At 41.9% G+C, this 26,356-nt stretch overlaps 1 protein-coding gene across 1 annotated transcript in view; it reads right to left on the reverse strand.

The window, feature by feature from the left end:
• Positions 1 to 2,932: 2,932 nt before the first annotated feature.
• The window catches only part of crim1 (cysteine rich transmembrane BMP regulator 1 (chordin-like)), a 111,554-nt gene continuing 88,130 nt past the window's right edge, over positions 2,933 to 26,356 (reverse strand). The window contains exons 8-17 of the mRNA XM_036592948.1: positions 19,587 to 19,715; positions 16,792 to 16,948; positions 12,697 to 12,818; positions 11,060 to 11,272; positions 9,707 to 9,922; positions 7,998 to 8,219; positions 7,567 to 7,755; positions 5,887 to 6,000; positions 4,910 to 5,097; positions 2,933 to 3,531 (exon numbers count right to left, since the gene is read on the reverse strand). Coding sequence (XP_036448841.1) covers positions 3,355 to 3,531; positions 4,910 to 5,097; positions 5,887 to 6,000; positions 7,567 to 7,755; positions 7,998 to 8,219; positions 9,707 to 9,922; positions 11,060 to 11,272; positions 12,697 to 12,818; positions 16,792 to 16,948; positions 19,587 to 19,715 — 1,727 coding nt within the window. The 3' untranslated portion in view covers positions 2,933 to 3,354. The remainder of the gene's footprint in view (positions 3,532 to 4,909; positions 5,098 to 5,886; positions 6,001 to 7,566; positions 7,756 to 7,997; positions 8,220 to 9,706; positions 9,923 to 11,059; positions 11,273 to 12,696; positions 12,819 to 16,791; positions 16,949 to 19,586; positions 19,716 to 26,356) is intronic.

Below are 26,356 nucleotides of genomic sequence, written 5' to 3' on the forward strand. Positions count from 1 at the left end.
CAGACAAGAGATTTAAGGTACAACCAAGACAAACTATCACAAGAGTACAGCCCCTCCCCCTCCCCGCCCCCCTCTCTTCAACAGCTTATGTCTGCCGAGGTTCCAGTAGTTGAGAAGCCTGCAGGGACCCGTGACCAGAACAAAGGAGCAACAACCAGCCACCAGCAACTCAGTCTCTGTGTTTCAGTATTATCCTTAACACGCCCTCGAATACTTCCTCAAACCTTCTTTCAACAAGAACGTACTTATTCTCAGTAACAAGCACAAAAACACCAGTTTAGGTGATTTGCTTGGCAGCTAACATGCTAAGATTGCTGCAAACTGTGTGAGCTGTAAGATGTTTTTGTGGGAAGACTATGATCCCAACATCGGCATGTTTATTTACTACCTGGGACAACCCTGCCCTAGTCGGAGAGAGCTTATTAGCTACACTCTTAAAAAGATGGTTCTTCAAAAGTTATTTAGTAAAAGGAACCATGAGGTCTATATAGAACCGTTTTATGCTTAAATGGTTATTTGCCTGGCGAAATGGTTCTTCAGATGGATGGAGAAATGTGCTTTAGATGGTTCTATATAGGACGTTTTTGAAAAGGATTCCATAAAGCACCAAAAGGGTTCTGCTATCGTTATACAATGTCAAGCTTGAAACAATAGAAGAACGCTTTTTGGTGCTAAATAGAACTCTTCTCAAAAAGGCTCTATATAGAATCATCTACAGCACATTCTCCATCAATCTGCAGAACCCCTTCATGATGCAAAGAACCATTTAATCATGCAAAGGGTTCTTTGAGTGTTTTCTTTTTAAAGAATGTATTACCATTTAAGTATGAAATGGTTTTGTATAGAACTCATGGCTCTAAATAGAACCATTCCCTTTACTAAAGAACCCTTGAAGAACCATCTTTAAGAGTGCAGCTAAGCAAATTCTGTGTTTTTTTTGAGAAGTACAAGCATAACATACATTAAGAACTAAGAAATTGGATAAGCTTGCAATTATTTCCATTTAATAATAATAATAATAATAATAATAATTCCGTTCCGCTCCTGAAGTCTACACTACTGCTGACTCGATACCTCAGTCCTCCAAAGAGCCATCTAACTTTGCTTGAGCTCATACAGTAACAAAACAGCTCTGAATGCTGCATTACGACAAGTCTCTTGTTAAAATTGAGTCAGGAGAAAAGAAAACACACTGAAATATGTGTTCATGTGCTGCTGCGAGTCTCTCTGTAAAGCCTGAAATTGTCAGTTAAAAGTCAGAAGTGTCAGTTCGGGTTTTGCGACATCATGTTTTTACATACATTCTAAAAGAATTTTTAAAAGAAGTCTTAAATGCAAAATTGACATTATACAGATGACGATATGATGTCAATAGTAAATAATTCACTTTGTTTCCCATCAGATTCATCTGCTTGGGGAAAGGGTTCGAAGCGTAGCCACGTTACAGAATATTCTTCCACATTTCACGTGCAATTACGTATTTCCATCAGAGAGGTCTCCAAATCCCAAAAACGTACATAGTGTAGCTTAAAGGGCAAGTCAATGAGGGCGTGTTAAAGACAGTCTGAAACGCAGAGAAATGTCGGATCACAACAGAGAGCCGCAGGACGCCAGAAGCGGAAGCAAAGACACTCAGCTGAAGAACACACCTTCCGGCCACAAACTGGCCCAGGGCCAGAAAAAAGTCAAAGGAAACCAAAATTACAAAAAAAGGAAACAAATAAAAATAGAATGAGATGTTCATCGTTTTCTTTCTGCCTTTTTACCGTCTGTCTTTCTCTCAACTTACTATCAAACAAGCAAGGCAATGGAATGCCTGTCATCATCGGTTTTCCATAGATAAAAATCTTTTTTTTTCTCAGTCATAAATACATTCAATAGGAAAAAATGAAACGGAGAACTTTACAGGTGAAGCAAAGTAAATGTGTGCATGCATGTGCGTTTGTGTGCACACGTACATACATGCTAACACAAACATACACACATACATATATACTCACACAATAGTTCAGGTCTTTTTCGTCGTAGCATTAATATGTACATAAATGTTCCTATAACGTGTGTAGGTTGTTCTGAAGCCAATTTCGAAGTAGACTGCTTTTTTTCCCCAAGCAAGGAAAAACAGAGAACAAAGGTGCTTCAATAACATTCCGAAGCTTCCAGAGGAGGAGGCAGGTTCGTAATCAGTAAAAACTAGGGAAAAAACACATTAAAGAGCGTTTTGCATCTCAAAACCCCCCCTAGCAAAAAGTCGTTTGATCATATTCTTTGATTCTATGTTTCCTTGCATCATTGTTTCCTAGAGGATGTAATTAATACTCTTTATAGTTCAACCCCTAGAAAACAAGGCTTAGAGAATCAAAGCAGAAAGCAGCACTTGTAGCATAGATTCATCAAACCAGTATAACTACCTTTTATATTATCTTTATACCATGTAACAACCCTTTCGTCGCAAAATATATTGTCACTTGAAGTGTGAGAAAGAGTGAGTCTGCCCTTTGTGGTAAAAATAAAGAAGCCAATGATTGTTATGTGAAAAGGGGCAAAATGCTTATACATCTAAGCAGAAATACTACAAAGAGACCAACACGAATCCATCTAGCAGGAAGAGCTATTGTCCACTGAGCCGCTCTCAGTCGTCTTCCGTTCGTCTTTCAAGGGGCGAAAAACAGCCAAACCGGACTGCGGTGACTGGGCGAGAAAAAGGAGGGAAGGGCCTCGACTGCACTCTACCAAAATCTTACTTTCGTTCGCTCCTTTTCCTCTCTCTTTTCCCTTCTCCGCCCCGGGGCTCTCCCAGAGAAGCTTTGGTTCCGTGTTCGCACAAAACACTTGAAGAGTTTTCTCTCTTTTCTTCAAACAGTTTTCAAATAGCTTTCTTATTTTAGAAAAGAAAAGCCGGAATGCACAAAAAATATCACTTTCGACACCCAAAACACCCCAGTCTGTCCTAATCCCAAATATGTACGTTTGATCTCATAAACCTCCAACCGCGCAGACACACACACTTACACGCATTCTCTAATGCACAAAAATATTCCGAGGAAGCTTTCAGCTCCTCCGGTTCAAATAAATACACTCCCCGCAGCGACCGGCGTGGTAACGTTATCCCGTCCCGATGAGACCGTCAGTTGTCTGCGTGCGTTTCGGAGTGACGTTCTATTAACATGGGTATTATGATTGTTATTCTTTACCGGGGCGTCTACCACTCTCCACATTTCTTTGTCCATCACTGTAGTTAGTAGCAGTTGGTAATGTGCTCTCTCAGGTTTCGGCAGCAGACCCTGGTCTTAGTCTCTCTCTCTCTCTCCCTCTCTCTCTCTCTCTCTCGCACTCTTTCTGGCTCTTGCTCGCTCACGCAGTCTGGTAGAAGTTGTCTGCCTGCAGGTTGTTGTGTTTGGGCATGCTGTAGTAGCCGCTGTAGCGCGAGTCCGGGTCGGCGATGCGGAGCATGCGCTGTGAGCTGTCCACCTGGACCTTCGTCCCCTTCTGGCAGTCCACGTACACCAGCTGGTTATTCAGACACGTGGGCTGTTTCAAACAGACACATACACACACACACACAGTGAGCTTTCACATAAGTACAAACACACATCTTGTTTCACACCTTTTCCTACTTTCTGGCCAAAACTAAGGATGATCTGATCCGAAAGATGGGAGCCAATCAAGTAGCCTTGGGCTGATAATTATTACTAGCGAATATTGTGATATTTTAAAAGTGCCCATATTTTACAAATTATCGTTCTTTTGTTTTTTTCACATGCTGAGTGATTTAACCACTCCTAATGTATAACCAGTCTAATCTAGTTTTAAAAAATGTTGCGCTGCACTTAATTATTGGCTGTTCACACAGAACATCGCCAACTCATTAACTACACAAATACATACTCTGAATAATCACTTTGAGGGATTATAACGTAGATTTTCAGTCCGGCAAATAATGCTGGAGTGCAAATGAAACAAAGAAATGCTTGTATGGAAGATCTACTGCACAGCAGACAGTTACATCCTCAGTTGGACAATATTTTTTTATTTGGTTTCCAACCAAGCAAACATGGAGAACCACTGGATGTGAGAAGTAACAGCTTTTTGACAGCTACACATCCTTTCAGACTCACAGTGTCTCTCAAAGATTCATGTTTTTTCTTGGAATTTCCTTTCTGCAAGTGGATTATCTTATATCTAATTGCCTCATAAATATCTCCAAAAAATGAATAACTTCTACTTAATTAATAGCCTGTACAATTTTGACTGGATATAATAAATATATTAAGGGTGGTCCCTGACTTTTGCACAGTGCTGTAGTTATCATTATAAATGCTAAAATAATATCAGTGTGTAATATTATTTGTATTAGTAACATGAGGGAAAATGAAAGCTATTGGGTAACATTCACATGTGGTGCTTCGTAACTGATTTGGTTCACAATTACATTGTTTATTACGACAATTCTGCAGATGATAAGTGTCTAAATTAATGATTTGGATCAAGGCATATTTTAACAGATCAGTATTGGTTATATTAAGTCTAGTTCTGATATTTTGCTCAGGATTTTTACCCAATTACATTCTATTTACACAACAACTGCAGAGGTGACCAAGTTAACCAAGTTGGAAGTTAACTGGTTCATCTGCAGTGTGGAACTATTTTAAAGTTGAAAGTGCAAACAGCCTGTGGGTAACCTCGAAGTTCACACTGTGAGGTTTTATCTATGAAAACATAAATATCAGATCAGAATTGGCCTCGGCAGATATATTAGTATTGAATGACTTGAATCAAACACTTGATGGGGACATCCCCAATCTGAATCATTTCAACTACCCAGGCAGCCTAGGCAATGAACAACTGGGGAAGACTGAAATGCCTTAAAAAGACACCATATATAGAGGTGGTTACAGTGCACACCTACCTTAGTGGGAGTGCGATAGCAAGGCACAGGGATCCACTGCTTCCTCTGATTGACCAACAGCAGGGCGGTGACAGTGAGCACCATCATGAGGATGGGCAAGGCCACCCAGGCCCAGTGAAGGCTAGGATCCTCACTGGGCAACGGCGTCTTCCCATCCAGATATGGCATCTGTAGGCTCCCAAAGTCACCTACAGCAACCACATGCCCATTAGCACTCTTACAGCTAACCTCATAAGAACCATTTTAGGAGACCATGTTATTTAAGAAGCATCAAACAAGTCTGAAATGTCTGTCTCTTCACTATGAACAGTGTCTACTAAATAGCCCAAAGTGGCAGTCACTATGAAATGCTTACGTGCCCATATAACAATGTCCACACAACAATTATGGTAAGAGTGTGCAGAGAATTTAGGGCCAAGCACAAGCTTAAACGAGAGAAAAACAGATGAAAGGAAAACAAATAATTGGCAAATACAAAAGCAAATCAGGCTTTTCATCAAATTTGTTCAAATCAGAAAAAAATGTACTTCAATTTACTTCAATATACTGTTATGTAGTTATCTACAATAACAGATTTTGCCACAAAACTGAGACAAGCTGGCAGAAATCACAGTGGCTGTGGTTTGAGCTGAATGCCATTCTGAATTCATTTCATCATTTAAATCACCTGTGTTTTGTTTGTGTTCCTCTCACAAGCAAACAATACATAGCAGTTTCTAATGGATGTTATTCTGAATCCCCATCATCTTGTAAGTGGAGCCATTCTGCTCTAACTGTGAGTGATGTCTGCACTTGCGTCATCTTAGTTTAATGGCTAGTGTTACATTATGTTTGTAAGGGAGTCTGTTTAACAAATAAGGAAGCTGCATTATTGTTTGCTGTCACATGTTTCAGCTAAGCAACTGGCAAAAGTGTTTGAAAACATGAGCGTAATCTGTTCAGCAGGGGGCTGATAGGAGTTAGAGGTGAACTCTAACCTCTGAACTGCGGCATGATGTCGTTCTCGCTGTGCGTAGGCCAGGCTGGCCGATGCCTCAGTCTGTCTCCATGCTGGTCTGTCTTCTCTATGGGCACATTAGTGGGGACTATTTCTATAGGGAAAAATCAACATTATTTTAGTTATAACCACTTTCAGAATCTTTACTATCTGAGCATAAAGGTTCTTTAGCTTCTTGTTTTGTCTGTATAGCTGCATAACATATTGTGCTAAACACATTACAAACACATTGACACATAATAAATGCATAGTATTGCATTTACTGTCTGACTGCAGCTTTATGTTTGTGAAGTCAGATTTATGTGGAAGAAAATGGTTTTGCCTGAATGTAAAAAGCACTTCAGCTTGGTGGAAACCTGTCCAGCACAACTTCATCACAAAGCAGTGGTAAAAGACTGTGTCCAGTGTTCACTTCTTCTCATTAATTGTCTTGAAGTAGATTTGACACATAGAACAGCTTGAACGTGGAAAGAAAGCAGTGTTGCACATTAAAAGCACATCGTCAGCCTCGGAGAAAAGTGAGAAAAAACGCTAAAGGATGTGTGTTTGTGCCAAGCAGGGCATGCTCCAGGAGCATGCAGTGCCTCTCTGCTCTCCGGCTCCTCATTGATCTCGCTGCGAGTGACACAGCAATAAAGAGGGCCATGATCAATGGTTTTATCTCCCAAACGCACAGAGAGCTAATTTAGGTCCCCGACCAGACGCATCTGAATCCCTTTAAACGATTCATCTTAATGAGCCCACATTCTGTAAAGCCCCACTCAATTAGAGTAAACACTACTTTATGAGAGTGAGTGTGTGTGAGAGAGAGAGCGAGAGATATGAGTGAGTGAAAGAACTGAAAAGAGTGCAGCTGCAGGGCATGGACTCAGTCAAGGCCTCTCTCTGTCTGCAGGCACATTGTGTGATATACTCCAGCTTTCTTGACATCAGTGTTGTCTGTATTTCACATACCACATGCTTAAAGGCTGTGGCTTCTCAAGCCAGTCTGAAATGACACACAGCCCAGGGGCGCTAGATAATAAATGCCGGAGCTAAAAATGTGTGAAATGCAATGGTGCACGACAAATTTGCTTTGGGGATAAGAGATTATTCGGGTCAAATTTGCTGCGCGGATCATAAGCTCAAGGTAGCTAACATGCTGTACAGGCCTAAAGTATAGAAACAAGCACTATTTTGACAGTATTTTAATATTTCAAATATTTTATAATCAACAACTAACATAGTACAAAACCTTCCACTGGCTCGCATGTACTCTTACTCAAATGTGTGATATGGAAAAGGTGAGGCTGTATGGGAATTAGGGCTGTCACTATCAATTCTATGAGTTTCAAAATGAGTCCATACAGTCCCTGCAAAAACAGCTTGTTTTGAATGTAGTGTTTTCATAATAATATGAAAGCCACACATTTAGATGGTTCTTTCTGTAAGAGAGAGCAGTAGGAGAATTAACATCATGCAAAATGCCAACTATTCCCTGCTGAATCACAGAGATGCTACATTTTGATATAATTTTTTAAATAACTGAGTAATAATTAATAATAATTAATCTATTAATTGTGACAACTGTAGTCTCTTCCAAAGGTTTGGCCCGTAGTGTAGATCCCATGTGACAAAGTTTCCAGATGAACCCTGTAGTGTAGCATGAGAGAAAGCTGACCTGGGCACATGGGGCAGCAGCTGCCCTCCACTGTGATTGGCTGGTTGCAGGGCAGGGCGGGGCAGCTGACAGTGGAGCACAGCGTCTGGCCCTGTAGGCAGTAGCAGTGTGTGCAGCTGTCGATGTCCCATCGCTCCTCGTCCACGTACGTCTTCCCGTTGAAGTGGCACACGGCCCTCGGAGTGGCATCTAGCCGGGAGACGGCCGGCAGGAGAAACAGATGTTAAGTGTCAGCGAACACGACACCCACGTACAATCAGGCTGAAGCCAACATGTCTAAGCAGAGCAGTTACAGCTCTATCTCCATCTATGTTATGCCTCTCACTTAATGTTTGCAATTTGATGTACAGATGGTAATACATATTGCCAGGCTGTGACAGAACATGCTGTAATGCGCAGTGAAACAGCCTGTGGTTGGCATGTTAATGTACCTAGACAGTAGGGGCAGCACTGGCCCTTACGCAGGACAGGCCGGGCGCAGTTCACCGGAGGGCAGGACTCGGAGAAGCAGCTGATAACTCCGTCCAGGCACACACAGCTGGAGCAGACATTGGGCTTCCAGGACTCGGCGGCCAGGAAGATGTCACCCTCCTCGTTGCGGCAGTAACTGGGCATGCTGTCGTTGCTGGGAGCTGCCGGTGTTACTGGCTCATCTGAAACACAAGATAAACACACAAACAAATGAAATATCCTATTCATGCTCTGCCCACCAGTTAGTTCTTCTGCAGACACTATTGCTAGCTTGGACCAAATTTACAGAACACTGACAAAAATCTCTTTTGACCTAATGAAAAAGTGTAGTGCATAATGTGCACAACACCTATATTTAGAAAGTATGATTTCAAATGATTTTTATTTGTATACAGGGAAAATGGGGGTTATTTTGTATTAAAAAGATAAAGAATTTAACTTTATAATAACTTGTGCATAGTAAAGACCTATGTGTATTTGCCTTAGGGAGGAGTTTATATTCTTTTAAGTTTTACTTCCATTTTTCAAAATCTGCACAGTTTAATGCTGCATTTTCATAACAGCTTAATTGCTACTATTGCTGTTAGTCAATTCTCGCTAAAACACTTGAGACGGCCAGAGAAAAAGTTGCAGAGCTAATGTGTGTTTTGTACGCTCAATCTCAGCGTGTAGCAACTATGGGTGTAACACATTAGTTACTGCCACAATCTGATTTGTTGCAGCTCATTTGCAAGATGGGATTTCGGTTATTAAAAAATTGTATATTTTTGGCTTGACATCCCTGTGTACATATATGCTGATTTCCGTGGTATGTGCCCCTTTACGGTATTGACAAAAAACCCCACAACTCAGCCCGTTCATCCAAATTACTGTGTAAAAATTGAAACAGTTGCTGCAGACGCTGTTAGTGCAGGAGTGAGTGTGAGCATATTTTCTAAAAGAAAGGTATGACCCTTCCTCCTTCAGCTTCCGCCAGGCAGCTTCCTCACGCTCCACCTGGCTGCACGGCCCTGACTCAGGTCCATCAATATTCATGGGCCTCTCCAACAAAGCGCATCAACCTCCCCAGGTGTCTTCATTCTCTCACTCCAGCTGGAGACTGCAGGCTTATCTCAGCACGAGGGAGGACGTGTCGAACAGGGCCAGTCAGCCTGGTGTAAATGAGTCGGTTCATGTGTTCTTCAAGTCCAATGAAACAAGCCTATTGTACTGTACTGTCTCTGACACTCAGTAGGCGTGCCATGTACCACTTTCACCATACACTATTCATAAGTAGCCCCACTGTGCTTATACATTATGCACAATCGTAAGTCTTCTTGCAAACTTTTCTTCATGTCATGGGTTTCCACCATGCCAAACGTGTCTGGATCTAACACAGAAAAAAATCGGTCGTCACTGGGCCGTTGAGTTTTTGTCCTTTTTTGTGTCACTTTTGTGTAACTGTCACTGGACGTGGCTATAAGAACTTCCCTGACTTTGCTGCGATCTTGGTGTTCTTCTAATATGAGGCTGAAAGGGCTTACAGCTGAGCAGGGAAGCCTTGCGGCCGTGCCCAGGGCAGTAGCAGTATTTGCAGGCTGCCCTCTAAAAAATATCTGAATATAAAACAGCAGAGGTTTTAAAAATACATAAGGGTTGGAGTGGAACCAGAGGTTACAGGACAGCTCACCTGGGCAGTGTGGGCAGCAGGAGTCCTGTGTTCTGATTGGGCTCTGGCAGAGCAGCGGTGGACAAACCTCAGTCTCACAGAGCACACGACCAACGTGGCAGGTACACTGGGTGCAGGAGTCGATGTTCCACGTTTCACCTTCCACAAAGTACTCCCCACCTGGGGCCAAGCACACGGACGCCTCGCTCAGCTCCGGCTTATGAGAGCCTGACTCATCTGGATGAAGGAGAGATGTTTTAGAGCATGTAACATCAAACATTGGACTGCAAAGCAAAAATCATAGACAATTTATTCCAGACACTAATAAAGCCTAAAGCAAAACAGACCATGTAAATTAGTCTGAGATTACAGTCAAAGGTTAAATAGTTTGGCAGAAGATAAAACTATTTGGCCAAACAGCAGTCGATCCAGGTGACCAGCTACATTTGGGGTAGGGCTGTCACTATTTAGAATATATAGAGGAACTGGGTAATGTATCTTTTTTTGCCAATTAATCCAGTAATCAGTTTTTTTGCTTGTTTGTTTTTTGTGTAACTGAACTCTAACATACTGTACAGAGCCTTTCAATTTCAATTCTTAAATTTTTTCAAGATTCAAGAATACTTTCCTCAAAAAGATTAGGGGGGAGTCTGTAAATAATTTATATATAAATAAAACACTGCATGTAAAAATACATAAAATCATTATACTGTAGTATGTGGTAGTTTAATGCAGAGATCCCCACTTTATACGTAGTCTGAGTACGACAAGGCTAACAACTTCTGCTATCGCTTCTATGGTCATTTCAATGTTTTGTTAGGACCAAGCCAGCAGTGGTGTTCACTTGTCACACAGGGTTTAATACTACCTTGCCTAGCTCTGCTTGAACATCTGAAGCATTTGAAGCTTGTAACAGACATTCAAGTAGCATATTTTTTTACTTTGCACATTGCAGTTCTACAGTGCATCTTTATTGGAGTAGTGTGTTAGCACGTTCAGCCGAGACCTTGTTACTTCATATGTACAGAATTTGTAAACTTTTCATTTTACTTCACATACAAGTTTGTAAATACAAATATATGAGCGCTAATAGTTACCCTTTGTAGCTACTGCTGAACACGGCTTTATAATGATTTCATTTATGTCATTATCATTCAGACCACAAACTATTTAATAAGCAAATTAAAAACATAAACTGAACAGATTAATTTTGTAATTAATTGATTTTATTATTATTCATTGATATTAATTGAAGTATTTGTATTTGTGTAGTTTGGGGTAAGGGGAAAATTTTGTAAACTTGATTTTTGCCTTAGAAGAAACAGCTGGATGACAATGTCAGGTAATTAAATTGAAAAAGAAAGGTTACTGAACCTGGACACGTGGGGCAGCACTGGCCAGCGTGGATGCTGGGGTTGTCGCAGGAGGGCACTGGGCAGGAAATGAGGGCACACATCTCTCGGCCGGCATGGCAGTAACACTCCCTGCAGCCGTCGTGCCAGCTTTGACCGTTCTCATGTCTCCGACCATCCATAGACAAACACGAGCCCAGTTTAACCGAGGGGCCGGCAGAAGAGGAGCTCTGGTCTGGAAGCACAAGCCCACAGCTCATTGAGCAAGTAATGTTTAAGAGTCAGTAATGAGTGTATTTCAAATAGGGCACAGTTCAAACATCCTTGGAAGGCAGCATAACTTGGCTCCCAGTAAAGCAATTCGTTCTAGTTCAAATGGAGCACTGACTGACTAACTCCTTCACTAAAAAACATGAGAAAACCACAAGCTCCTTCAGCCAGCTGTATTTACATTTAAATTCCTGCCACTTGACCTCATCAGTGAGGTGCCACTGCCAACAGTGGGCGGCTGCACTATGTGCAATAAACGTCTTACACCCACAAGCCCCCCGTCCTAGCGCACTCCTTCTAATCTCACTGTATCCGCCAACAGCCTCTCCTCTCAATGCCTCTCCATAACAGCGGCAGCGGCCAACCAGCCTCAGATCAATACCACTGAGAGAACTCACCTTGATTAAAATCCTGCCTGCGAGATATGAGGCGGATGCGCTTTTTCAGAAATTCAAAGAGGGATAGATTATGAAAAAAAAAACGGAAAAAAGAGTTATTCTTTGCTTCTCGTTAATCAGATCCTGGCTCAGTGCTCCTCATGAATATTTCACGTGCGAGAATTCATTATTTAGGGCAAATCAAATGAGAACACAAGGTACACGAAAGCACAAGGGAGGATGAAGCTAGCCTTCGCGAGCAACAGGACAGCTTGGAAAGAGAAAATATGGAGAGGCTGACTAAGGTATGGAATCTGATCTTGTTTTGATGTCTGCTCTCCACATAATCTAGAGTTCACTCAGCAACACAGTCAACAACGGCTGCGGCACCGATGAAAGGTATGCAGCTATGACATTTCAATAAAAGAACGTGGGCCTACACAAGGCCGCAGCTATCCTCTTGACAATGAAACTGGACATTACAAGGTTCTCATAATGCCTGTTTTATTGGATTCTTATGAGCTTACATAAATCTCTGAGGACTGATTTGGAGGCTATACCTGAGCTGTTATTTGTGTTGACTACTTGAGCCACAGTGCAGCACGAAGAAAAACTGCCTCACATTAGTATGGACCAGATCACAGTAACAGAAAATGGCACTCACTGTCCGTAAGTAGCTTTTTACACGAGCTGTGCTGCACTTAAACTTCAGTAGGCCATATTTTGGCACCTCTACTGGTTTGGAAAGAAAAATGACACTTTTTACTCCAAACATTTTCTGCAGATAGATTTTGCAATAAAAAACCCTCTAAGCAGTGAGAACGTTTGTTCACAAATGCAGTCGAAAAATAAATGGACAATTTTAGAGAATTTGCATATTCGCAGACCTGAACTGTGGTATTCACTGAGCTGTGTAAACCCATAATTGCATGCATTTAAAATAAGCACTGAAATAATTACCATTAAATATGTTCAGTCTCACTTCCAAAAGCGTAAACGAACAGAAGCTTACCTCGACACTGGCATATCAGGCAGCCTAGCTCGTCCTGCTGGAAGCCCATTGGACACGGCTTGTCACACGGGAGCTCAGGGCACTTCTTACAGCGACAGGTGTCGCAGCCATGCTTGTTTTTACTGACAAAGGAAAGAAGAGAGAAACTGTTAGAGCGGTTACACTAGCGTGTGATCTGCTGTGGGAAAGAAATGGACACATAGAGTAACAGTCAAAAGTTTGGACACACCTGAATGCATGTTTTTCATTATCTTTAAGACTTTTGCTTAAATTCATTAAATCTGATTCCAAGATAAACAGAAAGTAAATTACATTTTTCAAAGAAAATGTTAGAAAAGCAACACAAGTGGCTCCTCATGAAGCTTCTTGAGAGAATGTAAAAAGTATATAATGCTCAATGCAAAGGCATGGAAGCCCATTCCTGCCAAGTACAGGAGAAAAAATAGTCCACTTTTTCTCTTCTCCTCTTTCTGGCAACAGTATGTCATAATTCTGATGTAGTATCACAACATAAATGCATATATATTTTTTAAGATTTTAACTGAGTGTTTCGAAATAATGACTTGTATCCCTAAATAATCACTTACTTTCTTTAAATTGAATAACAAAATCTTGACAAGTCAAAAATTTGAGAACAGAAATCATTTTGACATGGTAAGTCAAACCTTTGAGAAAATATATTATTTTATTTAGTACGTCAGAATCTTGAGAACATAAATCATCACTTTGAGATATTAAATGCAAATTTAGAGAAAATATGTCATTAATATGAGATACTAAGTCAATATTTCAGGTCAAAATTTTGACATTCTGCTCCCAGAAAACTGAGTAGGAAAAAAAAAGTTTTCCCCTCTACTTGCTGGGAAAGGGCTTCCATACAAAGGCGAGCTAGAATCAACAATATCACATAGTTTTGATTTAATGCTTTTTGATTGCTGTGCTTTTTAACCCTTTCGTATGAATTCACTATTATTCTAAAATGTAGAAAACAGCAAAAATATGAAAAAACTTTCCCTGGGCAGGTGTGTCTAAACTTCGAGTGGCACAGTGTATGGACACTAAGCTCTTTGGGACCGCTCATGGCTGCTGAGACACTGAATCAGTCAGGATATGTTGAAGTTTTGAGCCACCAAACAACTTTCTATTAAACTGCTATAACCACAGAGTGGACTTTGTCATTGCTTATGTACATATTGATGCGTTTATATTGTGCATGCGTAACGCACCAGGTGCTGAAGATGAAGCCCAATGTCATCAGTTAACGCAGGACAGAGAGTAAGAGAGAGCGAGTGAAAGAGAAAGAGGGAGACTAGCCGTCTTTAATGACCTTACATGTAGGAATGTCAGCAGATGGCACATTAAAAATGACTAACTAAAGGGACGTATCAAGTGCTCACATCACCCGGGCACCTTTATTCAGCCTGCGGTCCACTCTGCTGGAGCCTCCGCTGCCCCCTACACACATACACACACAAACTCCTTCCCTCTGTCCGTCGCTCCTCCTTATCTCATGAATAATAGCCGTGAGAAGCAGCCATGTGCAATGTGAATTCTGTTTGGTGATAAGGAGCTATCAGGTGTGATTTCACTGTTGGGGAATATCAATAGACTGTGCAGGAATGGGTAGACAGCACGTCACCTCATGCATTATTCACACACTGGCGCTGTGCTGGCTTGAACAATGGCCATCACTTTGAGGGAGCATAAATAGATATCTAAAATTAGAATCTAAGATGCGAGCATTCCCGCTCACACACGATGGCGGAATTGACAGGGGAAGCGGAGATGGAGCTGTGGTGACGTCACGCTGATGACAAAGAGAGGAGGCTACACTTTTAATCTGTGACAACTGAGAAACTCACTGTGACGGCTACAGCTGCATAATATATCATTCCTTAATCGTTATCGCAATACTGGCCGCCAAGAGGCTGATATCGTAGAGGTCTGCAATATGCAAATGAGCCTCTAACCAATCACTGAATGTTTAGTTGTGTGATGTATTCTGACCAATCACAGATGTTGTCTGGATGTTTGAAGTGTATCAATTAGGCTACTGAACAAGCGAACTTTTGCACAAGAAACCTCTTATACGCTGGAAGAGCCATGAAAAAAAAACAGGTCAGTTACTGAGACAAAACGGCGTCTATAATTTATACGGGCATGATGAAAGTTTTGGCCTTTGGAGGTAGAAACACAGATTTTTATCTCATTACAATGTCAGGCTAAAATATGCACAGAATAGCACAGTAGATGTTACATCTTGAAATTTGAAAATGGTCAAAATTTGAAAAAAAAGTCAAAATGACCATCTCATTTTAGTGTTAAAAATTTCGTCTTAGAGAGAGGAGAAAATCAAGCTCCCCTCTTGCTTTAGATCTAAAGAAATCCACAGGTGTTTCTGTCCGTCCTTCCACTGTGAGAAGATAACTCAACCCTATGAGTATGAAAGTATGTGTAGCTGTCAAGGAGCTGCTACTGAGAAAAGAAAATAAAACAAAAAGGAGGGAAATTTGCAAATCAAACTGACTGACCAGAGAGAGTCAAACATCTCATCATCACTGAATGCGTCTGGGATTATTTGGATCGTGAGAAGCAGAAAATGCAACCCACCTCTAAGACTGATATTTGGAGGTATGGAAAAGTACTCCTGTAGATTTCTTTGAAAAACTGAAAGCAAGAATGGAAGCTGCAATAATGACACCAAAATAGGATTTAGTGTTTGGACACCAAATACTAAAAAAATTTAAAATTACATTTAGGTGTCCAGGCTTCTGTGTATTTTTCTGTCAAATATGGAGTTTTTTTTGCTGAAGCTGAAAAATGAATAACTACCTAAATAAACTGAATAAACTAAATAAATGAAGGGTGGCCTTTGACTTTTGCGTAGTACTGTATGGTGGATTAAATGGGTTTATATTGAGGTTCCAATAATAGTATTGGCAGTATTCTGTATTGTGTTGATCTTTAACACCAAATTAAATTTTATGTAGAGTTTGTATTCAACAGTAATGCTAGAACAGTGACTCTGGAGCAAACATATCAAATACACAAAAACTCGCCACTGACAGCAGAAAAACCAGGCGAAACACAGAAAGAAATCATGAGATTAATACCACCTGATGCCTATCAAAACCAAGGACCCCATAGTCTTTTGCAGCACAGTGAATTAATGTAATACCTAGCAGGGCCTGTTTGTATCAGCCATTCCTGAAAAGAGCAGTACTCGGTATCTGGTCACAACGAAAGGTATCTGTGCAATTCTAGTTAGTAACAGAGATACAGCAGTGCAGGGGTGACTTTTAAAGAGTGCCTGTGAGCACTACACTGAGGAGGAAAAAGCCCAATGAGAATCATTGAATCTCAGATTATCAGATATCATTTCAATGATCAAGCAGCGATCTGTATTAAAGACAATGCTTTTAATTGTGTCTGTGGCATTTTTGGTTTCATCAGACAGTTTTGACAGTCATCCTCCCACACTGAGCTGCGAGTGTGTGAGCCAGGTGCTCTCCGTGCCTCGCTGTGGATGTGTGTACAGTCCCTCATTAACCTGCTGACAGAATAACTCTGCAAAAGTTTTTCTAAAGCGCCTCGCTGTAATTGATATGGGTGTGCACGCTCACGGAGGACTGGCGCTGGGTTTATTTGCAACGGCACAGGTACACGCTGTTTGTGAAGATTAGACCTTCAGTTCCACTATCGCAGGCCATCCTTTACCTGGGCCAATCGCCGGCGCTAATCTGAGTCTGGGCTAATTAGCTGTCAGATACATACCTGCAGCAGCCTGGTCCAAAACGAGCCGCCTGCTCTAGGGAGCAGGGTTTCGTCATTCAAAAATCAAGCCAAGCATGCAAGCAAACTGCAAGGAAGAGGTTTAGCTTGTGCTGACAGCTCTGCGGTTCTGCTTTGTCAGGGGTGACATGTCAAAATGAAGGTGTGATATGGGGAAAGAGGGGAAAAAACAGATTGAAACGTCTCCAAGATGAGGCTTAGGAGAGAGATAGAGGGGGCTGTCGACAGTAGAGGAAGGAGAGAGAGAGAGATGATGGTTTTGAAAGCACAGAGGATGCTAATGGTAAATGCTGGCAGTCTTACACGAAGCCAAAGGGGCAGTTCTTGGCGCAGGCTACCGGCTTGCACTTCTTGTGGCGCTGCCGGCACTGGCACAGGGCACAGCCATGGGCATCTGTCTGGAACCCGAATGGGCACTTCAGAGTGCAGCCTGAGATCAGACCCCTGCACAGCTCCTCTCCTAGAGACGAGAACATGCCAGACACCAGAGGTTATTTCCTCATTTACAGATTGAAAGCAAGTTTTAGCTTGAAAGAAATTAAACAGTTAAAGGACTCTTTCATTGATGCAGCTTAAAAGGTGATAATCAGCATGTTGGGAAAGAAAACTGAGGACTTCAGGACTAATTTAACCTTTAACAGCTTGCTAAATAATATTAAATACTGAATACGGTAAAATTATGAAAATACAATAATTCATGTATCCATTAATGCATCCAAAACTGGACCTCTATGCTATTACAACAGAATACATCTTGTTTTTAATATGTAAAGCATGTAGACACAGTTTTGGAGCTCCCTATCTAGCAGAGTTGCTTTAAGCTGGGCATAAAATCCAAACAGCTTTCTAAAACAGAGAGCATCATAAACTTAACGTCAGATTGTGAAAATCTGTCAAAAAGAGTAAATCAGGGTTAAAATTAGGGTACTGTAAGTCCAGTTTTAATGTTCGTCATTTAGAGAAGAAACAGCCATGAACCTCAGCAGGAGCTAACAAACACATGTCTGCAGTAACAGCTTTCAAAAACAGAGGTTAGAAAGTTTATTACCAAAAGACACTGAGTTACTCAGTATTATTAATTTTATCAAATCAGTTAATCCTAAAAAAAAAGACTGTATACAGTGATACACATGCAATTTGCACTGTGCTGGTCTCAGCCTCAGACACTGTGACTACATATAAACAGAGCTCTTTTCCATGTTAGGCTGGCCACCAGTATTGTCAGGTCCTTTGATTGGCTATCCAGGTTTCAATAGTAAACAAAGATAAGAAGAGTGTGAAGATCACAGAATCTTGTCTTTAAAAGTTATTCAAGTTTCCTTTGTAGCATTTAGTAGCTTTTAAGTGAGACATCCTCAAGTGCTTGCTAACACAATATGTTTCCTGCATGTTTTTGTGGCCCCTTTTTGAAAATCCCTAGCCTCCACATGTCATGCTACTACTCTGGTCTGTAGTTGGTTATTCTGTATGTCAGTAAAGCGGCTCTTTCCTGTCAAAGCAGGCAGTTCTAGGCCACGGTAAGGGCCAAAACACACCAGACACAGAAGTCTGGCTTGCAAGGCTAGCACAGTGCCTATTAGTTGGCGTAAACTCCTGATGCTTGTCAGACAGACAGGCCTCATAGCTCCATGGCAAAACTAAAGAACCAGACTTTAGACACCAAGCAAGTCTTGGCTGATCGACTATGTCTGAAATAGAAGAAACGCTGTGTAAATGTGATTTTCATTTCTTCAAGCTGAACTTATTCTCACAGGTATGAACAGTAAAACAAAGTGAACTACAGTCAGCTAAGCCTGCCTTCCACATGTCTGAAATGAAACTCTGAAAACATGATGGGAAGAGCTCACAGCTTTAGAAATAAACACCTGGCAGGCTTTTTCCTTTTAACAGAATCACACTGCAAGAGTTGCGAGCCCTTGATGTGACTGAAAAACATCAAACAAGCCGTGTTTTGTGCCACACAGCTGGTTTTTCAGTCCTCCATCGGCTAAATCAGCACTATCCTTCTTTTGATATGTGTCGCCCCACACACTCTCTCCCTCTCTTAGCATACTAAACAATGAGCTAATCCAGCAGCCTTCTCTGCGAGCGCTCTCCTGAATCCACTACTGCCTGGAGAGTTCGCAGCTAAACACTCAGTGACAGGTGGCTCTCCTGCCTCCATTGCAGGAGGACTGTAAAGCAGGCACACCTTCTCCAGTGGTCCGAAATAAGGTGATCTGGTTAATCCTAATAGGCACCCATGGCATTTTAGACATTAAACTATTTTCTTAGATTTCATTTCATTATTTCCCACTCGTAGCACTTTGAAACAAGGGGATGTTGCCAAAAGAGGGGATTCTAAAGTCCATATTTTATCTCATACTATGATCTGAATTTGATAAATTTAAAAACAAACAAAGAATTCAGAAGTGCAACCTTTCAATATGGAATGTAAATCAAAAATACATGTAATTCATTTTGTAACTAACTATGAATTAAGTAACTGCATTTAAGCAATAATGTAATGTAGATCTAATACAGCACATTATGACAATAATCCGATCATAATCGGATTTCTGCAGTTATCTGATTAATCAAATGGTCATGTAAACAGCAAACTCCGATTTCTTAGATTGCAGTAAGACCTAGAAATCCGATTAAGAAATCAGAAGAGAGCTGGATTTTAGCCTAGTAATCAGATTTCTCAGTGCATGTAAACTCTTACTTTACTTTACTTTCAGATTTCTCAGTCTGCGCATGTGTGAATCAGACTGCGGTACCGGAAGTAAGCAAACAGCGTTGCTGCGAGTTCTGGAGCGACGCTGAAACCAACTACATGTGTGACGAATTGAAGGATATAAATTTTCTTCATCTTCTAGATGATATATTCATAATTTTAGGTAAAGTGGAGCTCATAAGTGGAGCTCATAAGTGGATAACTCATTGATGACTTAAGGGGTTAAGTACAGAGCAGGCCATTTGTAATGTGCTTGACAAAAGAAATTCAGACAGCACTGCTTTGTTAAAACACAACACACACGTAATTCGTTATGGACTAAACTTTTTGTAAAGGTACTTAATTATGTAGTTCCATTCAAATGCACAATAGGTCTCACTTGTTTTGCAGCTGCAAGTGCGACAGCCGTCCTGGTCCAGCTGGAAGCCGTACAGGCAGTCCTTCTCCGTCAGCGTGCAGTTCTCCAACGGGCCACAGGCAGGGGGCGCCAGGGTGATGTAGGTGGGCTCTGGAAAAAAAAGGAGAAAAAAAAATCATACACACGAATCCCCCCAGTGGAGGTGAGTCAGGCTGTGTAAGTCTGTGTGTGTGAGCGAGAGACAGAAAAAGATAGAGAAAGAGGGAGCTGTGAGGGAATGTGGAGACTCATACGGGACGAGGCTTATGAGTCATGGGAGTTGAAAGCAATTTTCCACACACCTCTCTTCTTAGCTGCTGTTAATGGCTGAGAGTGAGATGACAGAGAGCACAACAACAGGAGACAGGAGAGAGAGAGAGAGAGAGAGAGAGAGAGAGAGAGAGAGAGAGAGAGAGAGATAACATATGTTGAAAGGTCCTTATCTATTTTCTGTTTCCCTTTCATGCCCCTCATACTGACATCTAATTCTAATGTGAATTCCTGGTGGTTATAATTTATTTGTTAGAATCCATTAAAAGATTATGGGTGGTTTTTAATATGGGCGAGCGTGCGTGCTGTATATCAGTGGCGTGCGACCCCGACTCGCAGTTTAGGTTATGACAGCTCTGACAAGCTGCAGCGCCGTCGCTGTCATCGCCACTCTAAATCATGCCATGCTCTCAGCCCAAACACTGCCACTGAGCCCATGGAGCTGGACCACCAGTACATCCTGAGAGAGATGAGGAATCAGGAAAGGGAGACAAGCTGTCAGGGGGACTACTCATGAGATGCTTTACTGGACACCTGTCTACAGCTGACACACGTAGCTTTCATCACAAGTGATGCAAATGAGGTAGGAAATAACACATAAGGCTACATTCTAAGGCCCACCCAATATACCAGCCTATATTAGCATCTGTCTAACTTACTGTAAAATAAAACACATATACTTAATGTCTTGCTTAGTACTGTAACAAACAGATGCCCCTGATACAAGAATAACTAAGAATTCTGAGGATTACTGGATTCTTATGCTCATAAGCTTTAGACTACTTTTATACCTGACATTTACCTGATATTTCAAGTATTTGACAGTCAATGTCACATCAGTCACTAAAGCACTGTTGCCTCAAAACTACTGATGTCTGTTTACATTTATTTAAATTATACTGTCAGTATAATCAGTCACAAAACGGATACTGGTCACACTACAGCCCTGAATCAAATTTTTCTGAACAAATCAGATTTTTCTAGAGCTGTGTGAACACAAAATCCGGATTACCATGAGACTGTGCTGACATAACAATTAATGCGATTCACATCACTTTACTGCATGTGCATTTCACTATGATCATCTTCCAGCATCTATGGTGTGTCAGCAGTGGCTAACTTCATGATAAAATGTGTGCACTGTGTACTTTTAAAGGTTTATTTACACAAATGACAGATACGGGTCACTTATAAGCACAAGAGTGTGAACCATCAAAGCAGAAAGATCTGTGGCCTGTGATTTGAATGCAGCCTTAAAACAGAGCACTTTTTAAAGAACAGTGGTAGGAGAATGGGGTAGCCATCCATAGCGGCACGTCTAGGGATGACAAAACGCTGATGTCATGGGTCCACCGTGGCCAAGAGGCAGCTGAAGCATGCCGGCTATTTGGGCTGGCGGTCAGAGGTCGTTTTGTTGAAAATTCCCACGGGCTGTTTGCGAAGAACGAGGAATGAGGCTGAAGGCTGAGGAATTGCTATTATTTTCTGGACGAGAAATTTAATTAAGCGGGATCAGATAGGGGCTGAGAATGACGAAGTCTTTCTTTCTCTTTTTCTACCACTCTTTTGGCCTGATTTTTTTTTTACTAGTTCTCTTTCTCAGTGCGCCTCTGCCCAAGGTTATTTTGTCTCAATCGTTTATGGACCCTTTTTTCTGAGAATATATGGTTATTATGAATTAAAAATGAACTCACTCTTATGGTCCTGAGGGCAAAGATGCAGAGTCTTTCCTCGATTCATTAAAAGAGCTGCTTTTCATTAAGCCTCAATGCCCTTTCCTTGACAGGGCCTGTGCGTGTGTGGGCCCGGAGCAAAAACAAGGCAAATCAACCACACACAAATAAACTAAAGCACAGAGATATTCTTGTGCAAACACAGAAATAGAGCCCGTCATACATACACATAGACACACTGGATGAGGTGTAACTCAGGCGTGGATCCCTTGGCGTTTGTGAGCCTCGCTAAGCGCGGTGTGAGCTCATAGCAGCTCGTCCCAGTCTGACAGTCTTAGTTTGTTTAATTACACACCCGGCGTCTGGCACAAAACTCCCCTCGGACAGGAAGAAGGGGTGTCACCTTGAGCAAAACAAGGTCTCTCAACAAATAACATTCAGGGAATAAAAATGCATGAGCACAGAGTGACCAGTAAGGAGCTGAAGATCAGGCCTAGCCGGAGAGCCAGGGCTAAATCTAGCAGGACTCGTGGGGTCTGGACGCAGTGAGTGTCTGAATGGCCATACAGAATGCTGTGGTTTGCCAGTGGTGCCAAAAAGCTGAGTACTGGCTCTCACTCAGCTGCTAGCAGCTAATACAGGCTGATACATTGTGTTCTAGCTTTGCGATGTTAGAAGCACATTGTGTTGCCAGGCAAATGAGTCAATTACTATTTCACAGTATCCCACTCCTGCCCTACATATTTTGACATTTTCCCTACTCTGACACCCCTGAATCAAGCTCTCAGTTAAGGGACACGTATCATGGAAAACTGTATTTTCCTCACTTTCTTGAAGCATAACTGATGTAGTTTGTGAAGTTTCAAACATACTGTTCACTCATCAGTTCACACAGCCCATAGGTGGAGACTAAGCTGTGAAAATGACCCATTTGAATTTGTTGTTTTTGTGACGTCATAAAAACCTTGTATTTACATATATCCGCCTATTTAGCCTACAGCTCACTTTAGCCCTGCCCACTCTTGCTGAAGTTATAAGGAGTGTTTCAGCCCGAACTGCTGTTTGAACGAGGCATAACACAGGGCAGCCAATTGAGTTCATTTACATATACAGTCGTATGCAAAGGTTTGGTGTTTCTGGTTAAATAACATGTTATGTTGATTTATTGAAAAAAAGTATACATCCTCAGCAAAGAAAACAATTCTGCACATTTTAATGCACGATTTGGCTGGGGGTGTTTCAACTTTTATAGATGACTGTGTCAGTCTTAAAGGCACAGTAACAGAAACAGCCTGTTTAATTATAAAAGATAAAGAGAGGTTGGAAAATACTAATACAAAAATTAATTATGACTATTTTTGTGGACCTCAGGGTAAAAATACAAAATACTAAAAAAAATGTAGGATATGGGCCCTTTAGTTGCTAAGGACTTGTATAAGGGTCCACATTTCCGTCCTTCACTCTCATAATCTTAAATCTTATGATAGTTACTAAATACCACTTCCGAAGATTCATAACTGAATAATAAGCCTGCAGTTAATGGGGTTAAAAGTAAAAGCATATGAAAATCAGCCCCCTAACATGTTAAGTTCAAGTCAGAATTCCACCGCACATGTCTGAGTCAGTGGTCATATTTTTATATGTATGATCATATTATATGTCAGGGTCACTGACATAAGCACACCCAATGTCACAGCCAAAACAGCAGTGTGCATTACAGACAGTGAGCATACTTACTCCCTTTGCATTTTCTTAAAAAAACATTTGTTTTCTTGTCTGAAAATGTACTACAACGTAGTACTAATGTAAGTCATCTTAAGATGCCCACAAATCCTATGGTTTGCAGTTTGCTGCAGGCATCCACGTTTTTCCGAGTAGAAGCAAAGGGCAGCATTAAGATTGGAAACTGGGAACACCAACTCAGAAATATCTGACTTACGAGTACAACAGAAAGCAGCAGGAAAAACACTAAAATGCGCAGGTCAGGAAGACCAGGGTTGGCAATCACTGATGCAACGTCATGAGCAGCAGTAGTCAGTGGTTTCAAAAAGACTTTTCACGCACTAGAGGTTTCACAGACCAGTCAAGCAGATGACTTGTCGACTAATAAAGCCACTAGTCGGCGCTGTGGGCAGCAGTTGAGCAGTCGAGGACAATTTAATAATGAAATACAGCAGCTTAGCAATGAAATACAGCAGCAGAAAAAACAGCAGTGAACAGCCAGGAGGAGACTCAAACAGTTTTTCTGCTAAACACAAAGCCCCGAGTACTTCATCAGTGTAGAAATACTACACAAGGTGAAACCAATTTCACTGCAAGCAGCTAACACCACGCTGAAATACAGTCTTGCAAGCCAGTCTGTGCAGGTTTCGAGAACCGCCGACTTTGATAGGAAAGGGCCATTTGATTGACCAATCACAAACCGTTTAACGTGACCTGTGTGCAATGGAAAACAAATGCATGTAGTACACCAGCCACCAAGGATATCTCATTCAGCTGCTACAAACAGTCTAAAACTAGTGGTGCACAGAAGCGCAGACAGAATATTTTTCTTATATTTTTTTCCTCAGACACCACTTATGATATTTGTGTGGTTAAAGTATCAAAAACAGTTACAATACATTTTTACAGGATTTTCCACCCTTTCTTCATCCTGTAGAATTTCACAGTCTGTCTATTTCTGTGCCTATAATAATGATATATGTAAATGGGCTCTGTTTTGATTGGCAGTCCGGTTTTGTGCCTTATTCAAAAAGTTGTCCAGGCTGAAACATCCCCTTCCAACTTCAGCATAAACAGCTGCTGCAGGCTGAATAGGAGGATATTTGTAAATGTGTTGACATCAGAGATCATTTGAGTTCAAAACAGCAGCTGTTCTATGTATGTACTGTATGGACTGGGGAGAGAAAGGTATGCTCTAAAACTCAGTGTTTACCTACTACATTAAACTCTTTTATTTGAAAAAAGTGAGGACAATTCAGCTTTCCACGATATGTACCTATGGCATGCGCCCGTACCCCAGGCCTCGACGACGGCCGCAAGAACCGGTAGGAAGGCGGGGCCTGAACTCCAGGCGAGGACAGAAGAACTGGTGGACGGTGGGGGACAGTGCACAAATCCTGAACACTGTCGAGGGACGCGAGTGATGGCGGGAGGAGGACGTCAGCGCCCGGGAGGGGACGACGACAATGACTGCTACAAGAGGCATGAAGGCGGGATGCAAGTCCGAACTCGACTGCTCGGGCCCCGCTTCCTGTTCCGCAGAGAGGCCGCTTCACTACTCCTCCCGTTCGATCCAGGCGGTCGAGATGATGGGGAGGCGGAGCAACAAGCTCTCTTTCCCTCTCAGCTCAGGCGAGTGACTTGCTAAAAGAGCAGAGAGGGAACACAGGGAACAGAGAGAGGGACGAGCAGAAGCAGCAAGAGCTGAAAAGCTCAAGTGAGAAAAGGACTGAAACGTCTAGCTTGAAGCCTCTGAAACGTGGGCAGCATAGATTTTGGTTTTGTTTGGTTTGTTTTGTGTGTTTGGAGAGAAAATTAAAGTTAAATGGCTGCTACGGCCCTGAACCCTGCCTGCAGCGTCGTCCTTGTGCCCAGGGTAGTACACGTGCTACCGTACCCTTTAATGTGGTTCCCACAATCCTTTTTTTAACTGGCTTACATGGATGCTATGGACTCCATGCTCTCTTACACACTTCCCACATGTTGTCCTTGCCATAGTGCTTAACATTCAAACTTGACCAGCAGCCACCACTGCACTATATAATGCTCCTTCTTGTGTAGGTGCTTCTAGAACACAGTTAAAAAAGAAGCACTTTCAGGCTTCTAACTGAAGTCAACAGCCTGACTCTAGGCTAATCTGAACATGCTTATAGACACACAAAAACATGCACACACTTTTACTCACATTCTCAGGGGTCTGTGTGGATGCAATTTTGAGCAGCCTATCATTTCCCTCATTGTGCCCTCTCTCACCTGCTCCCCAGGTGCCAGCTAATGTATAGTGCTGGCAGCCGAAGCGGTAAAATGGTTTTCATGTGACATAACTGCCTCCTCCCAAAGCATGGCACACACACACATGTGCACACATGCCTTATGTAAATGAGCAAGGGGGAATGGACAAAGAGTTCTGTAGTCCTTGCCAACAGGTATGGCTATTTTTAAAAGACATCTGTCTAGGGGGAGAGTGGGTATCGTTAGGGTCCTGTTTTATTTCCTACCGCCCTGTGCAATAATGGGGCCACAAATGGAAGGCCTGCATGTGTAGAGGCTTAGAGGGAAACGCAGCCTTGGCTAGCCGTACTCCCTCCCCTCCTCCATCCTCTGCTTTCGGTTGTGGAATCACAATGGGCTGAGGCGGCTATGGCGCTGGCAAAAATAAGTAAATAAAATAAAATAAAAAAACAAAAAAGAACAGCAAGGTCAGAAGGGCATGGTGTAGCACAGCACATTCAATACACAGGTAACGTAATACAGCGCACGCCCTGCAAATCAATACACCCTCTGTCCATGAGAAAGCTTTCCCAGAAACGAGAGCGCACAGAGCTGAGCCCACAGCAATGAATGTACTCTTTAAATGCAGAGAGGGTTATCATTATTTAAACAGCTGTCTTTAGCACACAGCCACGCAGAAGAAGATACTCAAATACACACTGTCTTACAGTGAAATATAGGGTAGTTCATATCAATTACTGAGCCCAGGAGGCTCCTGAGTGGGCTGAGCGCCGCCGTACAGTGTAAAAGTGTAAAAACACACTGGATTTCCCTAAGTTTACGCAGAGCACAGTGATGAGCAGCAGCCAGACACGG

The sequence above is a fragment of the Colossoma macropomum genome, unplaced genomic scaffold (genome assembly GCF_904425465.1).
Source record: "Colossoma macropomum unplaced genomic scaffold, Colossoma_macropomum, whole genome shotgun sequence".
In the NCBI taxonomy this organism is placed as follows: Eukaryota; Metazoa; Chordata; class Actinopteri; order Characiformes; family Serrasalmidae; genus Colossoma; species Colossoma macropomum.